This window comes from Malurus melanocephalus, unplaced genomic scaffold, assembly GCF_030028575.1.
Source record: "Malurus melanocephalus ecotype Western Australia unplaced genomic scaffold, MMel_1.1 scaffold_615, whole genome shotgun sequence".
Taxonomy (NCBI): Eukaryota; Metazoa; Chordata; class Aves; order Passeriformes; family Maluridae; genus Malurus; species Malurus melanocephalus.
The window spans coordinates 267,384-284,986 of NW_026623847.1; the positions used below are offsets into that span (position 1 = coordinate 267,384).

A 17,603-nucleotide genomic window follows, 5' to 3' on the forward strand; every position below is an offset into this window, starting at 1 on the left:
CCTTCCGGCGGCAGCGGCACCACGTGTGCTCCGCGGCCGACATGGACACCGAGGCGGCGGCGGCGGGCGGCTTCACCAGCGTGGTGTCGCGGCGGAGCCGGAGGAAACGGCGAGCCGGAGCGGCCATGGACACGGCGGAGCCGAGGCCCAGCAAGCGGCCGGCTTTCCCTCCTGTGGCCGCCGAGGCAATCGGGGTACGCGGGGCGCCGGGGAAATGGCACCCCCCGATCGCCCGCCGAACCCCGCCTCATGCTGTGTCTGTCTCTCGCCCCCGGCAGGTTGGGAAAGGCGAGCTGAGGAAGATCCCCGTGCCGGCCAACAGGTACACGCCGCTCAAGGAGAACTGGATGAAGATATTCACGCCTATCGTGGAGCATCTGCAGCTTCAAATCAGGTTCAACTTGAAAACGAGGAATGTTGAGATCAAGGTAAKGGGAGTGACTTTTCCTGCCTTCCCCGTTCACTAGAAGAGGTCATGTGCGGATCTCAGAGCACCTTCCAATATCTGATGGGGCCTCTGAGGAAGGCAGGAAAAGGGCCCTTTGTGGGGAACTGTAGTGACAGGACAAGGAGTAATGCGCACAAATTGAAAGAAGGGGAATTTAATTTGGGTGTTCGGAAGAACTTTTTTACCGTGACTGGTGAGACACTGAAACAGATTGCCCAGGCACGCCCCAAGCCTGGCAGTGTTCAAAGCCAGCCTGGTTTAGTGAGAGATGCCCCTGCCCACAGCAGAGRGCTTGGGGATAGATGATCTAATGGTCCACTCCAATCCCTCACCATTCCATGATTCTGCCTCCTGGAAAGCAGGGCCTCTCCTCATGGGTGTTTTTGGTTCACAGATTAAAAATTAGAAGAGTCATAAATCCCATATAATGCTTGGAAAAAGAAGCTGTGTTATCACCTCACCARGGCTCAAATCTGGCAATTGCTGCTTTGTACAAGTAGTGACTGCAAGTAAAGTCCAAAAATATAAATCTGTTCCAGGAGCTAGCAGAAGCTGAGCGAGTGTTCAATTTCTGTAGGAGAAAATTATGTACTGTAGCATTAAGAAGTATTTTCATCGATGTCTGAGATATGATTTTGTAATGCAATGTTTTCCAGCTTTATGGCTACTAAATATTTACCTGACAGTGAGGGAAGAGTATCTTTTCAGGGGGCACTGAATCTTCTAATGCCTTTGCTTGTGGCAGATGGTAAGGGCCCATAGTTTAATAGCATGTGATTTTTCTWGAACATATTGCACTGGAATGCCTTTGGGCACAGATACCAATATAGATGTGTAAATGGTGTAGATGCTCATTCTTTATCCTTATTCCTCCTYATGAACGTTCACACTGAGAGTTTTTAAGGGCATATACAAAGTTTTRACATATCACTCACTGTATTAGCAATGTTGACATATGAGATCTTCCAATRTAATAATGAAAATACAGACAACATCATGAATTTTGCTCCCTAACCACRAAATGTTATCACAAGTTTGATGGCAGGAACTGGAGGAAAGGTGACAAATTTATCCCTTGTTTGCACATCCCAGAAATAACTACAGGGGAAAGGTAGGGAGGAGCCAGAACATCTGCAGCTTCACTCAGTAACTGTGCTGGAGAAAAACACCACCTTTTGATATGAAATGATATCTGGTGARAAGCAAGGTAGTTTTGTTCTTAAGCTGATTTCATTTTGKCCAYAATCCATCATGAATATAAAACTTTRAAATTAGTTTGACCTCACCTGCTAAGGCATCTTTTGAATACTGTGATTAGAATAACTCTCCTGCCATTATCATCCTTCTCTTTTTTCTGCTGTTTGTGTTGGTTTTGGGTTTTCTCCACCAAAAGGGTTCTCAGTCAGTGGTGGTATGGATTTTCAGCAGCTTCTCTCTTCTTTCCCCTTCAAGCACAAGTTAATATTTTAAGTCCTGATCCTAACTTGCCTGGTCATAATTTGCAAACATAACTTCTTTTCTTGCAGACTTGTCAAGAAACAAAGGATCTCAGTGCTCTGACAAAAGCAGCTGATTTTGTGAAAGCTTTTATACTTGGATTTCAAGTAGAGGTGAGTCTCCCAACAACCTGATTGTGAGATTTGCTGATCTGTCCCTTGCCTATCTGGAAATTACAGTAAGAAACAAATACAGAAAAATCCTTAGGTGGTTTTCTAGAAATAAGTGTTTGAAATTGTGACTGGAGTAGACATCCAGTTTCTTAAGATAATGCTGAATAAAAAAAGTAGCTTTCAAACAGCACATAATTAAGATTATGAAACAGAGGACATAGTTAGGTTGTGTGAGACAAGATTAAAGCAATAATCTGTCTGTGAGGCACTCAACACAGGTAGGCTGTTCATTTTGCTTTGGCCCAAGCCAATAACCTCCAGTCTGTGCAAAACTCACAGAAGGACAGTATTAACTAGGCTGGAAAAGATTTTTGAGATCATCAAGTCCAACCTGTGGCCTTACCAACTAAACCATGGCACTGAGTGCCACATCAGCCTTTTTTTAAACACCTCCAGGGACAGCCCATTCCCATGCTCAGTCACTCTTTCTGTGAAGAATTTTTTCCTCATGTCCAGCCTAAACTTCCCCTGGCGCAGCTTAACACTCTCTCCTCAGCCTGTCACTGGTTGCCTTGGAGAAGAGACAATGACCCCCACCTAGGTAGACCCTCCTGTCAGACAATTCTAGTGAGTGATAAGGTCTCCCTTGAACCTCCTTTTCTCTAGGCTTAACAACCTAGAAGCTCCCTCAGCTTCTCCTCACAGGGCTTGTGTTCCAAACCCTTTGTCAGTCTTGYTGCCCTTCTCTGGACACATTGGAGCACCTTAACATCCCTCCTGTTGGGGCACCCAGAACTGGACACAGCACTCAAGATGAGGCCTAAGCAGTGCAAAGKACAGTCCCTGTACAGCCCTGCTGGCCATACCATTCCTGATACAGGCCAAGTGTCACYGGCCTTYTTGGCCATGTGGGCACACYGCTGMTGCGAGTTCAGTCAGCTGTTGACCWGCACYYCCWGKTTTCTTTCTGCCTGGCTGCTGTCCAGCCACTCTGTCCCCAACCTGTAGCACATGCAGRGGGTTWCTGTGGCTAGTGTAGAACSCAGCMACTGGACTTGYTAAWCRTMWTRTTGKWKKMWKCMYMTMTMYMSMSYSTSYMSRKSYYYCTRYRSAGWSCYCTCMYMCYCYMSMRSASMAMMWYTKGCACCCASCTTGGTGTCATCTGCAAATTTGTTGATGGTGGACTCMATCCCCTCATCCAGATCATCARCAGATACTAAACAGGACTGGGCTTGTTGGAGAAAACAAACCCACTTCTTGCTCCTTGCTCTAGACCCTTACTGATTTCACTAGCACTGGTGGGACTGGGCTGAATGAATGCAAGGGCATCCAAGCATGTGTAGGGTTCTGTAGATGGAAATGTTTATTTCTGTTGAAAAAAGTGGATTTAACTTTAGCTATTATGTCATAGGTTATATGTGTAAAGAGAACATCAGCCTTCAACTGTGTGGTACTGGAACAAAAATAACTTTGCTGATAACAGATCTCTGGCTTTTTTAGGATGCCCTTGCTCTCATCAGATTAGACGATCTTTTTCTAGAGTCATTTGAAGTTACAGATGGTGAGTATTTTCTGCTGCAGCATTCAAGAAGTTGTGCATGTGTCCTGCAAGAATGTTTTTTCATTCTCCCTGCTCCACTTGTATCACTTGCCCTCAAGGATCAGGAAAGCCAGAAAATCTGATTTCATGTATTACTGGTACTCAGAGTCCCCTGTAAAGCGGGATCTAAACCTGATGTACTTCATTTCTACCAGTGTTAACTTGGTGCAGTTTGGCTCCATTTCCTCAGTGTTAAGTGCAGTGCCTTCCTCTGCAGTTCTGAAGGAAACTTTTGGGTGCCAGAAACACTACAGCAACACTGGATCCAGTGAGCACTGCTAGTCAAAAAAAGTTGAAATCTGGGTGGAGCTGTGTTTATGCATGAGTTGTTACCAGCAAACTGACCAAGGAAAGCATTAATACGGATGCAGGCTACTGCTGTTACCCTGGGCATGTTATTTTCATTTCAGTCAAACCTTTGAAAGGAGATCATCTGTCAAGAGCAATAGGGAGAATAGCAGGGAAAGGCGGAAAAACCAAATTCACCATAGAGAACGTAACCAGGACACGCATCGTTCTGGCTGACGCGTAAGTACAACTTGACTTCTTCCTTGGCAAAGCACAACCCCTCAGCTAATCCATGTCCTCTGYCAGGAACAAACAACTTGAATTTTATGAAACTGTTGTACAGCAGTAGTAAGAAAAAAAAAATTTAAGTGCTATTTTTAGTGAACACAAGTTATTTGACTTTTTGTAATGAGAACGTTACCAGCACACCTACAATTCAGTCATTCCCCAGAGCATACCAATTCCTTCTAAAAAAATCAAAGTTGAACTCACCAATCYAGCAATGTTTTCTTCCAGAAGCTGCTGCACTGTTAAATTTGCAAATGGYAAAATCTATTTTAAAAGGATTTAGAAGAGCACAGCTCTGTGTTGTAGGTTTTGTGGGTTTCAGTTGGGGTTTTTAAAATCTATTTACAAGATGTGTAGAGAAGAAACTAGTACACTGATACAAAATTCAATATTCATCTCTAACCTCCAATTATTTACTCTGTCATCACGTAAGTTATTTTCCATTAACTGCTGCTACTTTGCTTTTTACAGAAAAATTCATATTTTGGGATCTTTCCAGAACATCAAAATGGCACGAACAGCAATCTGCAATCTAATTTTAGGTAAGTCCTGTTAGCTAATCTTCACTACATAGAGATCTTGCAGTTTGGGACACTGCTCTGTGGCTCTCAACTTCTTCCCTGGCCTGTCACACCTACATTTAGCAGGTATCTTGCTGATAGTTGGCTTGTTGCTCTTAAAGAGAAAAAATTGGGAGAAGCAGGGAATCCGGGCCTTGCTTTCTTGCTCCAAAACCCTTGCCACATTGCAGGAAGATATTCTGCTTTTTGATTTAGCTGCAGCATTTCCTAAGGGGTCTAAAAAGCCAAAAGTGGCAACCCACTCAGAAAACAGAAGTTCAGCTCTGCACTTGCAGTAAGACAGGGTGACTGACCTTGACCATCTTTCTAACCCTTGGCTTAGTTCTCCACAGTTTATTAACACAGGTGGGAGTGCAACACAATCATTTTTGTGAGAGATTATCTCATTTGCTGACTGGATTTGTGCCTTCTTCTGCAGGAAGCCCTCCATCCAAAGTTTATGGCAATATTAGGGCAGTGGCCAGCAGAGCAGCTGAGAGGTTCTGAGCTGCACCACCAAGGACTGTGGCTGGAAGTCCAGATTCTTGGACATGAGAGGCCTGGAGCTACAGAAGCCATCAGTTTGCTGATGGATTTGGAAGCCAGAAGAAAACRAGGATTGTTTGTGCAGTCTGACTGCCTTTGGACAAGTGGTCTGATTTGAACATACCTAACGTTTCTCTATAGGCATTAAAAGGTATTTTAAATTGTGTCTGTATTAGAAGTATATGATTTTATTTGAGCGTTGCTTCATTATGGATTTCCTGCACATCACACTTTCAAGAGGCTGCTGTCAGAACTTCAGAAAGCCTCAGAGTTTAATGTTTTGAGCCTAAAGGAATCGGCAGAGTTAAACATTTATAACCACACATCAAGGTTTAATATCTTCCGTAAAAAAAGAAGAATCAACTGGAATGCTCAGTTCAATGGTAGGCTTGCTATCCTCTGCTGATGTTAGAACAACGCATGAAAAGAGTAAAACAAACAGGTAAACATGTCTGAACATAAGCCTGAATCTGCACAGGCTTATCTTCATTCCTAAAAATGATCTCTACGGACAGCCCAGTGAAGCAAAGAGCCACGAGGTTAAGTACTTTCAAGTGTACCAGAGCACAAACAAGTGTAAAGTCCTGTGTCTCCTTGAAATGCTACATAAATGCAACAAAAGTAGGGGGAGAGATTACAGAGACCAGTTCCAGTAAGATTTAAAAATGGATCCCCTTCTCCTAAACCTGCCAGCCAACCTTCTCCAAAGTGTCTTGCAAAATAATTCAGTTCAGGCTTGGGAATGAAAACAAAAGCAAGAACTGAAATGAGATTATCAAACACATAAGCAAACTGAGTAAGCATTTAGGTCAATGTCCAAGTTTCCACAGCAGCACTTCACAGTATAGGATTATCACTACAGCCAAACTCATTCAAGCCTTCAGCTGTCAACAGATTTAAGACTTGATGTGTTACCTAAAAACACTGCTCAGAAGTCTGAACTATACAGGGAACAGCATGTCCATTCTGAGCAGCTCCAGGTACACACAAACTGGTCACTATGTTCAATGGCTGCTTATGTCAYTTACCTCAATTAGCTTGAAAGGTAAGGGAAAGTGAGGCAAAACCACACTGAATTAATGTTTATCCTAAATCAGGTACATAGTGATACCAACCCAAAGCAGCAGACAGGAGAGGGCAGCACCCAGAAGGTCCAAACGTCTGCACCCCCTAAGAGCACAGCACAGCTGCTGTGAAGGGCATACCTGTACAGGAGGGTTGGTGTCACCAGCATAAGGCTCAGACTTTTTCCGGAGAGAGGAGCTGTCTTTCATTCTCCACTTACATTAATGTTAGGCTGGGCTGGTTTGTTCTTTAAACCACTTTCCACAGGAATTTCAAATGAAGTGTTACCCAGTTTGGACATTTAGCAAAGAGAACCAGGTGTGCCTTTAAACAGCCTCAACATGTCTTGAAACACTGCAGTGAACTCTGGAAGTGTTCAGCAGACTCTGCATCCTGTAGAGTTTTTCAGTAAATCTGAATAATTGAGGAGTGGACAAGAAAATACGAATTTTTCTTTCAAGTGAGGTGCAGAGCTGCTTTAAGGTGAACAGAAGGTAGGTACTGAGCACCCCAGCCAAGGTTCAAATATTTTATTTTGTATTCATATAGTATGAAGGTTCTTATAATTCCCACAACATATGATGTAGCATGCAGAGGAAAAACTAAACATTCAACATAAATCATTTTTCCCCACACAAACTAAAAAAAAAAARCCTCATCCCTCCCCTTCCAGTCCCCCTAAGGAAATAACATTAGCACTAATTTCTATAATGCCAGCCAAGATATGCACAAGCAAGAAAAATTGAAAGCATTTGCTAAAATGTTTGTAACAAATACTTATGTACAAAAAATTCACAAAAGACTAGTTCCCCCTTGAAGCAGAGCACATGGCAGTTGACACTGGAACAGATACAACCACTGGCTGGGATTATAAACCACGTACTGATCCAGAGGAAGAAAAAAGTTACATGTAGTGGAGATTTTGTTTTGAACATTAACATTTACCAAAGTTTGGCAACATTATCTTTTAAATTATGCAAATTATGTAAACAAGAGGAACATTTCAAATCGATCTACATGCAAAACTTCATGTCATGCAAGGACACTAAGCACCTGGATTTCTTTCTCACAGACAGAGCCCATGATGTGCAGCACTCAGTTGAAGGAACAGCTATGGCAGACAGGTGCACAACTGAAGAGGTTTAGACAACCTGCACTTTCCACCGCTCATTATAAAACAATTTTTTTTTAATAGAAAAACTACTATACAGGAAAGATGTACTGTCCTAAAAAATCTAGCAAATGTTTTTCTTCCAGCCAATAGTACCACTGCAGAAAAGGGAAGGGATGATATAAAGTTGTAAAACATGGCTCGCTACTTTTATATCACACAAATATATCAAGTTACCTTCCATTACAAATTATGATATGGACAAATCTAGAAAAGAAAAAAATTCTCCAGGAAAAGGACTGGAGAACYGCAAGAGGTATAAATTTAGATAGTGTGAAGTTTTCCTCCTCTATGGCATAGGTTAACAAGATTTCCCCCTGTATGAATCCTATATACATATATATAAAATATTACCAGTTATTTAGCTATCTGTAGTATTTTTTAAATGCAGGGGGGAAAACTATCATGGTTGAAACAGAATTTAAATGGCAAGAATATTTTATAGTCTAAGTACTGTATAAAATAAGTAGATGGGAATCCTGCACAGTTATGTTGATCCTAATTTCATTAAGCTAAGCACAAGAGAAAATCATGAATGCATTTAACACCTTAAGCAGCTGTATCTAAACTGAACCCAGAACAGCAGRTTTGTCTTGGCTTCAGGACAGCTGTAACTGCTCCCAATTCCTGGGTGACGGAATCTAACAGCCATCAAAGCATTCCGCAGTCACTATATGCACACGAGGACTAGTTCTTGGCAGTAGCATTAAACTATATTCTCATATTAAGTAGAACTGTACTAAGTTATTTAGCAAAGAGACACAGTCCCTGGTAATATATTAACAGGTATAAATAAACTTAGTCTCCCGTGTTACAAAAAAAAAAAAGTAATTAAGGTGATTTAATAAGAAGCAATGCTTTGTCAGCCAGTCAATATATAGAAACATCTGAACAGTCACAGGAAAAGGAAAAAAGTTGACCTAACACCCAGTTAAAATTTTACATTCTTCTACTATATATATAAAACTGTGTGAAATAAAAGTAAGGATGTATATCCATATATTGAACTGTTAATATTCTGCTTGGCACTTTGTACTCTAGTTTTGTTTCTGAATCAAGTATATTAAATTAAAGCCCACCTAGCTACTACATATAGAAAGCTACATATATATCTATATATAAATACACACACACATATATATATATAGATAGATATTTCCTTGTTATAAAAGATGAAGAAAAATAAATTAAAAAGCCAACCCCTTCCCTTTCTCCACCACACTGATATGCTCTTTCCATCTTCGCTGTCCTTCAGACTTTAAAGTGCTACACTGAGTTATTGAGAGAATAAAAGTTCAATAACACTTAGTTGGCTTCATGAGGCTCATGTTGGAAAATGTGGCTTCACAGAGAAAAATACTTCCATTTAAATACACAGAGAGCATTGCTGGACGTCTGGAGCAGATCTTCAGAGATGGAGAAGAAAGCAAAAGTGTTGGGTGGTGCCCTACAGAGTCACACGTCTACGACCATCTTTTTGTGGATATCTAGGCCTCCTACAACCTGGGAGAAAAATAAGGTTCAGAAAGATGAGAACTGAAAGTTAGCAAGGTACAAAGATCACATTCAATAGATGCATTCAGGTCAATCATAAAGGCAGTAGCTTCCCTGGCCTCTGCACTGATTTACATTTTACAAGTATGTGAGAGATAAAATTAATTATGTCCATACCAAATTAGTTCAATATTAGCACAATTTACACACCCATAGGCCTGAAAACCAGTGCAAATAACACCATTTTGGCATTCCTCTCCATCTCATATTATGACCTTGTAGTATGTTTGTGCATGTTAAACAAAATGTTTGACTTCTAAAACACCTGTAAAACTGAATCTTCCCAGCAGAAGTGCCTTAGGAATGGCAGCAGGATTTCTGACAGAACTGCACACACTCAGAAAAGAATTGCCAGTGTTCATAGGCGTGTGATCCATGAAGATGGAAGAAGGAAAGATGCCATGTCAGAGGAACATTTTGTAATGCAGGAACAAAATTCAAAGGCCAAATTATATTTGCCAAATGCAACAAATAAAAAACATTTTTGTAGACAGACAGCATGGGATTGAGAGAAGGCAAAATGCAAGAAGGGTAAGAGGTTGTAGAACTGAAAAGTGTCTTTGCCAGRAGGTCAACAAAAACTGAAATAAAGGAAGAGGAAAATCCATCAGTAGCACAAGACAGGAAGCCTGGCCAAAAGCCCAAGGACAAAAGAAGAGGCATCACATTTGAGGGATGGCTGGAAGAAGACAGCCCAGTGCAAGAACTACACAGGTAATGCACTAATCCAGGCATTTGCAGGCTGTAGCTCTGACTTCTTTGCAGATGTGTTTTTACGTGATGTTACAAAAATAACTGAACTTTAAAAAAATATCCCCAAAATGCAAACAACAGAACCTTTTCACTTGAGTAGTCAGTGGAATGGCAGATTCCTTCCCTGCTTTTTTTTCAGAATTAACATTTTTCATGGAGTATGAACAAGTTATGCTTGAACTGAAGTAGTAAATTCAAAGATTAGGAAAAAAAGCAATGCCCAAACCATGYTACAAGGTGTATCTTCCTTAATACACTGTTGTAAATCAATGTATAAACACTCATTATTGCAATTTTCAAATGATCAAGATTGAATGTGTCATTTACTTTTTTTGAGAAAAAGAGTTTAAAATTTGCTGTCAACTAATTCAATWAATATACCACATGGGGTTGAAATCAATCCCTTCATGTATTAAATGCTGCATTTAAGCCTTCTGCTCAGTAAACTTCAATATTCTTGAAAGGCACCTTTCAACTGTTTACTCTTTTTCCAGAGCAGCACTTGAGCAAGCTTTTGTCTCACCCTCTAAATGATGCAAGTTTTCTTTAGAAGTTACTTACAGCACAGAATTCTTCAAAGGATATTCTTCCATCRCCATCCTTATCTGCATTAATTATGGTTTTATCTACAATTTGCTGTAACTGAGTGTCTTTGAGATTGTTCCCAACCATCATCTTCAGCACCTGGAAGAGCTCTCCATTTGAGATATAGCCATCTTTGTCCATATCATAAATGCGAAAAGCAACTGCAGAAGTAAAAAGAAAKAATCAAAAATAAATAAACTAACCATTTAGTAACAAATGTGGTCTGAAGAGAATATATACTCATTTCAGAAAACATCTGAAATTGTTTTAGCACCACCAGTAAAAGAATTCTATGAACACCAAACAAAAAATCTTCCCCACCACAAGTAAAGCATGCAAGCAGCAAAAAAATTACAGTTTTCCAGGAAACAGATGACTCAAAATYCCACCTGGTCACTTTGCTGCAAACAACTTGGCATCAAGACTGAATTTATTTTTAAACACTTCAGTCTTATTGGAAGCTACATTTGTAACTGAAATCCAAAAGCCTAGGTCTGGAGATRCAGTTCTGAAACGTGTTTATTGCTTTTCTACTATAATGACAAAAAAATGAGTATCACTCTTAGCCCCGTGTATAGCAAGCTGTTCTTAAATGAATTTATTTTTTCTAAAAACAGAGAGCAACTGAAATTCTTCAGAAAGCAACCAACCTCCTCCAACCTTCCCTGCAGAAAAGAGAGCTAACAAATCTTCACACAAATAAATGACAAAATGCAAAAAAGCTTACCATCTACTTTTATGACTTTCCACTCTTTACAACAATCTGGATTTGCCAATTTCTTAATCTTAATTCACAGAAGCGTGTTTTTAAGATCAGAAATTTTTTGTTAAGGAAAATCAAAATACTTACACCTCAACTTCTGTTCTTTATCTCCTTTGACACTGAACTGGGAGACTCCTTCTATAAATTCTAAACAATACAAGGAAAACATGTAAAAAGGTGTATTTTTCAATAAACAAGTCAACATACAGAAAATTTTAGAAATTGTAAAAATAATTTAAATTACCCTCAAATCTTTAAAATATTGTCTACCTTGTGACACCTAAATGTCTGCACACTTTGATACTTGAATGTTCTTCAGTGGAGGAACCCCAAATCTAATGCAGTACTCATTAAACAGATGTGATCACACCAGGATTTAAGTAATTTTTTTGCAGGACCCTCACAAGAACTKGACAGAAAACTCCAAGATCTTTACTAAAGCTACTCCCCACTGGAGTACAACTCCTCTCAAGACTGGTTTCTCAATGTAAAGAATTACACTTGAAAGAAAACTGCTTTAAAAGATAYAGGATTTTTCTATAAAAGAGGATTGATTTTGCCAACTTCCTGTTCCCCCCAAGAGGAACAGCTCTTGGTAACTGTATTAATCACAGTTCAATGTCACAGACAACATGATTATCAGTGTTCATGACTGCCTATTTCTTACAAGGGAATTTTCAATAGTTCCATACAAAAATTACTTCTTTTGATCAAAACTCAACATTCTGATTCTACTGTAGCTATCCCTATAGAACTTTAAAGGGTTTTGCAAAGGTTAGCAGCTCTAGTATATTAATATCTTATTTTAAATATCAGCCTGTCAGTATAAATTTAAGTACTTCCTCCAATTTAAAAGAAATGCAAGAAAAACCGATTAACCTTCTCTAGTCATAAGTAACAAGAAATACTAAGTATGGCCTTGAACAGAAGTTACAAACATTATCACTTCTAAAAGTCAGAGACTGTTTTAAGATGAACTAGCAATGAAGATTATAACCTGTTGGTCCTTTTCATCATAAATATTTAAAATAAGTCTAAAATTTTGAGAAATTACTCAATCAAATCTCTGGGTTACTTAGATTTTTTTCTTCAAGTGTCAATCTAAAAATATTCCTGTAAAAGAAGTATCAACAGAAAAACCTGGGCTCCTTTCTATTTTCTAAATACCCAACAAAGGACAGATTTCATTTGGATATTTGTATAAATACTTGTTTCTGTATGAAACTTTTGCAGAAATACAGCACTTGGCCTACCCCACTTTTWTCAATCTTTCCTCAGACAGCATTAAAATTAAGAGTGTAAACTGGTGCACTTTTAAGAGCTATTTAATGAGTAGTCCTCAGCATGACCTTAAAAGCTATTGCTAAGCAATCTGCTTCTAAGCATTTCACTCAGCAGTGCCCTAACACACCAGAGCAACTAGTTTTACTGGTATTCAGTTTTACTAGGAATTAGCACCTTCTTTTGGTTAAGAAATTTTCCTCACCTCTCCTCTCTCAGATGAAGAAAAATATAAGCTCTGAAGCACTAGGAATTGTGCTGAAGTCCCACCACCTGTCACAGAACACTGTGCCTTACCTTTGAAATCCACTTCTCCATTGCCGTCTGTGTCAAATATATCTATTACTCGCTGTACTAATGGGTTCTGTTGCAATTCAGGTAAAGACATGAACTCTTCCACACTCAGAGAACCAGAGTTGTCCAAATCAAGCTTCTTAAATCTCTTTCCTAGTCGTTTTATCTCATCAGCATCAACTGAAATGAAAAACAACCCTATGTTTATTCTCAGAAAGGTTTTAGTAAACCCTTCGCAGTTAAACCCAAGGCACATTTCATTGCTTGCCTACAACATTTTCTCCTGCTTTTTTATAACAATTAAACACTTCAGTGGAAGGCTATAAAGATATCATGAAATTCTGAATAYAAACACAAGCCTTTTAATTTTATTTTAAATAAGACTTACCTTTTTTCCTCCCTGCACCTGCCATAATAYGGTTAAGCCTTGTGACTCACTGAATACCATTTGCTGACACAACATTTTGAAGGATTGAGGATGCTTAGCTCATTAGTTCTTAGTCAGACAGCTCTTACAAATACCAGGTATGAAGAAATTAAAGAGACCAAATGTTCTCTGAAGGAGTTAGTAGTATGTTTACATTAGACTAACATTATATTCAGCTTATTAGCAAAACAAATGCTTTTTCAGCACACCAACATGAGATCTTCTGGGATATGTTCAGTTAAGCTGGTTAACAGTCCTACTGTTAACCAGTTCTCTCTCATCTACTCAAAACATCCCTCTGATTRACCTCAGATCATTTTTCCTCTCCATCTCAAACAGGAAACAGACACATTTAGCCATGACTTGCATACAGGTTTTTTTTGGTCCCAAAAATTAGGGTAGATTCAGGCTCTGCAGCAGCACCTCTTCATGTAATCTCTTCAAATTTATAGAGAATCTCAATTACAGCACATACCTAGTACCTTACTTTGCATGTCTGAGGATGCCAGGAACAGACTAAATCTGTGAATCCATAAAAACATTTAAAACCAATCTTTTGCTTTTAAAAAGGAGTAGCAAAAGCAACTGCTACYGCTGAAAAGCTTGAAAAAACTTCCCCATAATAACCTGAAAATATCCTATCAGCAGTTTCATTTACAAGACCTAAGTTTGTTCACACGTTGCTCACTATTTTTGGCTATGAAGGAGGAAGTGAGGTTCTTAGGAAGCCCTAGAAGGAGCCCAGCACAGAGCAAACAGCAAACACACATTGCAGAACCTAAGGCTGGCAAACTCCCCCACCAATCTTCTCCTCAATGTGAGCAGTCTCCTCAGTATTTCTTAGCTCCATTTACTGCATTTGCTCCAATAGTAACAGAAATTCTATCRTAACTTCTACAAGGTACATACATCCACCTGATCCATCTCACACCACATTAATACCTTTTTAGGCTTTTTTAAAAACACAGCATAAAACCAAACAGCTCTAAATCTTTCCAATACATATGGTCAGCTAACCTGCAGAACTTGGTGTTATGAAATTGTARCCAACTCAGAGACCTGATCCTTTACCAACAGGAAGGAACTTCCACTTCAACTCCTTTATATCCTTGCCTAAAAACCAATGAGACACAAATTCAGAGTCCTCACAACTGCACTGTTTCAGAATAACAGAGAGCCTGCCAGAAGTCCAAAGGCACAAGATGATTTTCTGTCAAGACTTATTTTTGCCTGAACAGTAAATTCTGACATTCTGCAGTTAGCCAGTCTCAGTTACTGTTTGCAACTGCAGAGGCAAASGGCAAAAAACAGTCTACAGTCCCTATATAATCTTCTCTTTGCTGTGACAGAAACTAACAGACCTGATTCTGCCTCTAGGGCTACAAAAGACTAAACATAATTTGCTCTCCTCATTTCCTAGTAAGCAGGGTGGTATTTAAACTCATTGACCTCTCAACTGAGGCAAAATTTTCCTTTTACCCCTATTTTTGCACAGAAGCTTTGAACATGACTGGAGGTGTACCCTGAACACARCTACCCAGGAATGCCCCCAGATGACACAGAAGGAGACAGAGCACCATATGGTAACCTGGAGGTAGAACACTGTCATGAGACTAAAAGAAGAGAGTATTAAAAAGGAAGGGCAAAGCAGAGCTGGCAATTTTATGAGTTATGTCAGCACAAAATGCTGCTTCTCACCAATACACTGAAGGTATTTGCCAACTTTTGCTTCTGTCCACAGAAAMTCTCTTGCTTCCACTCTTTCTCACTCCCAGTCCTGCCACTGCACCATTATTGGGCCCACCACAGTTTAATGCAAAGACAGCACCTTGGCAAGCTGCAAATGCAGGAACTTCATTTTTAGTGGAAGCTCTACTGGCAACTTGCATAGCAAGAGTTGGTATCCTCAAAAAATCCTCACAGCACAAGTATTTGAAAAAGCATAATATTAAGCATGGCTTATCATAYTACCTATGTACACCTTGTAAAATAAGTGTATGGACATAATTTATGTCTGTATTATTTCATTTTAAAGCAACTAAATGGCATATTGAAAGTATTATTTGCACTGTCAGTCTCTTACCAGACCAGTGGAATCTCACTTCCAGTATTAACTGAAAGACTAATACTTCAATTTCAGTCAGTTCTAAAGCCTCCTAAGCAACCTGAAATACTTCACAGTTCTGCAATTCCACAAAATCACAATGGAGAAAAATTATAGAAGCATTAACACAGCTGGAACTCTTCTCCCTTGYCACAAAACCTAATGAATTAATGAACTGCAAGTTCTAAAAACCTTCAAAGTAACACATAAAAAAACTCCAAACTACCAAAACACAGCAATGACATTTTTACAAACTAGGATGTAAGCATGGAACTGCCTGAATCAGGACTACAGACCTGTAGATCATTAGAYAACACAATTTTCTCACAACCCATATGTCACATTTAAGGAAGTCTTACTTCATTACTCCAGTTCCATTTCCTGGTTTGGGAGCTCAAGTCCCTGCTATTTTTCCTCACAAATAYATGAGCAAAGACTCAAAGTGACACCCAGAGTTCTGTCAATGCTCTGCTATGAAGTGGAGCTAAAYACCACATACACAAGGCACTCACACMCTGCTACACAGCCTAAATTGACATAAGTGGGCACATAGGACAGATGACCAATTCTGCCATTGCAAAGAGACAACATGTCCCACACAAGATGTGCTAAGAAAACAAACTGTTRTCAGAAAGGTATTTTATCTCAAGCTAATATATCTCTAGCAGGAGCTACTAATACAAATTACGAAAAGAACATTTTCTTGCGACATTCAGACACTGATTCACTGGACACAATGCTGCTCTGCCATCATCTGCTGGGCACAAGAGCCACTGCTGGCTTAACCAGCCTTGCTTTTGCAGCTAGCAAGGTCCTTAAATTTACAAATTTAAGCAAGCTTAAGAGAAGATAAAATAYCAATTTAGAAGATAAAATATCAATTTCCTTTTTATTTGTTTTAAAGACTGTAGGCAAGGAGGTCAAGATCATGGATGATATGGAAAGAATCAGATCAAAGGATGGGGAAGAGGTTGCAAAGGCATGTAAGAATATTTCTCCAGAATGTCAGTGTTTTGCTGAACTGTAACAAAGCAACAGCTGACTAAATTGCAAAATTAAGGAGTCCTGATACTTAAAAATTGTTAATTACTCTTTCTCCACATATACACACACATTCCACTTCATAGCTCCTACCAGCTCAACTGCAATTCACTGTCCAGGTACAAATATCTGGCAGTAGCTTCTRCTAGAAATTGGATTACAAATTTCTCACTCCAAAGCTTAAAACATTCAAGAAGCAAAGGATTTGCCTGCATGGGAGATCTGAGAGAGGTTCCTTTCTTGGGGGGGAGGAAAAGAAGAAGTCAAAGAAAAGTGCAGAAAAAAAATAGTATCTCCTGCCAAAAGCTGACCAAATAGMAAACTCTTAAAATATTTTGTTTCTGGCAATTGACACACCATGACTGAAAGTATTTAGAGGATGAAATAATAACAAAGCAAAATAACTACAGGACTAAAAGAAGTTTTCTTTAATAGTTCATGAGCCCAAAAAGCCACTTTTCCTAATGAACATATCTAGGAAAACATATGGAGATCACTTTGCTTATAACTGACTGTATGAGAATCTAATATAATAATTCAATTATTTTTCCTTAGATATATTGCAAACACCTCACCTACCATTAAATCCTTTTCCACAAGCTGAATCTTAAAAAGCTTATACACTTGAAAGAAATTTGTATTTCAGTAGCATCTTTGTCTTCACAGAACAGCTTTAAGAAATAAGAATATGAATATAAAATAAGAGATGAATACATTACAGTATCATATGCCTTAGATTTTGCATACCTTCTGTCTATTCTTTCTTCAGTTCACAGTCTTCATTTCTGCTGACTCTCACTGCCTAGACTGTATTTACCTAAAAACTATATAGGKCCTCCGGGATTTACTGTTTATTCCTTTTTTCTCATTTGGATTTTCTGAAGGAAAACAGCATACATTCATATATAAGAGCAGATTCCAATTATCTTTTTTATTGTTGTTGAGATTATCTCCTAGAATGCGCATATACAATGGTTCCCATCCAAGATGGACGTGCCCTTCTTTCCAAGACCTCTATTTTCCATGCCCTTAAAAATGGACTTTCTTAAAATTTCACATAGCTCTCACTGAAGAAACAGAGCACTAAATTAAATTTTTCACGTCTGAACAAAACACAACTTTGTGCTCACACAGACCCCCTTAAGTTCTGCTGGAAATGCAAGGCAGGAGCCAGTTCAGATCTCGAAGGACTGCTGGAAGGACTGATGGTGGCAGTAGCAGACAG

The 17,603-nt window shown here is 39.2% G+C and overlaps 2 protein-coding genes across 3 annotated transcripts in view; one reads left to right on the forward strand and one right to left on the reverse strand.

The window, feature by feature from the left end:
* On the forward strand, window positions 1-8,861 carry PNO1 (partner of NOB1 homolog). The gene is made up of 7 exons (XM_057383195.1): window positions 1-194; window positions 279-428; window positions 1,975-2,058; window positions 3,559-3,619; window positions 4,069-4,186; window positions 4,706-4,776; window positions 5,234-8,861. The coding sequence occupies exons 1-7, from the start codon at window positions 42-44 to the stop codon at window positions 5,299-5,301; spliced, it is 705 nt and encodes a 234-aa protein (XP_057239178.1). The 5' UTR covers window positions 1-41; the 3' UTR covers window positions 5,302-8,861.
* Window positions 8,862-8,915: 54 nt separating this feature from the next.
* PPP3R1 (protein phosphatase 3 regulatory subunit B, alpha) overlaps window positions 8,916-17,603 on the reverse strand; it is a 36,269-nt gene continuing 27,581 nt past the window's right edge. For both annotated transcript variants that reach the window (XM_057383196.1, XM_057383197.1), the window contains 4 exons: window positions 12,810-12,986; window positions 11,319-11,378; window positions 10,445-10,629; window positions 8,916-9,079 (listed from right to left, as the gene is read on the reverse strand). In XM_057383196.1, the coding sequence (XP_057239179.1) occupies window positions 9,032-9,079; window positions 10,445-10,629; window positions 11,319-11,378; window positions 12,810-12,986 (470 nt within the window). In that variant the 3' untranslated portion in view covers window positions 8,916-9,031. The remainder of the gene's footprint in view (window positions 9,080-10,444; window positions 10,630-11,318; window positions 11,379-12,809; window positions 12,987-17,603) is intronic.

Bases quoted from the DNA above. Each gene is read 5' to 3' on its own strand.
- PNO1 (XM_057383195.1), top strand. From the start codon at position 42: ATGGACACCGAGGCGGCGGCGGCGGGCGGCTTCACCAGCGTGGTGTCG. The intron at 195-278 runs GTACGCGGGGCG...CGCCCCCGGCAG, and splicing joins TGGCCGCCGAGGCAATCGGG to GTTGGGAAAGGCGAGCTGAG. The intron at 4,187-4,705 runs GTAAGTACAACT...TGCTTTTTACAG, and splicing joins CGCATCGTTCTGGCTGACGC to AAAAATTCATATTTTGGGAT.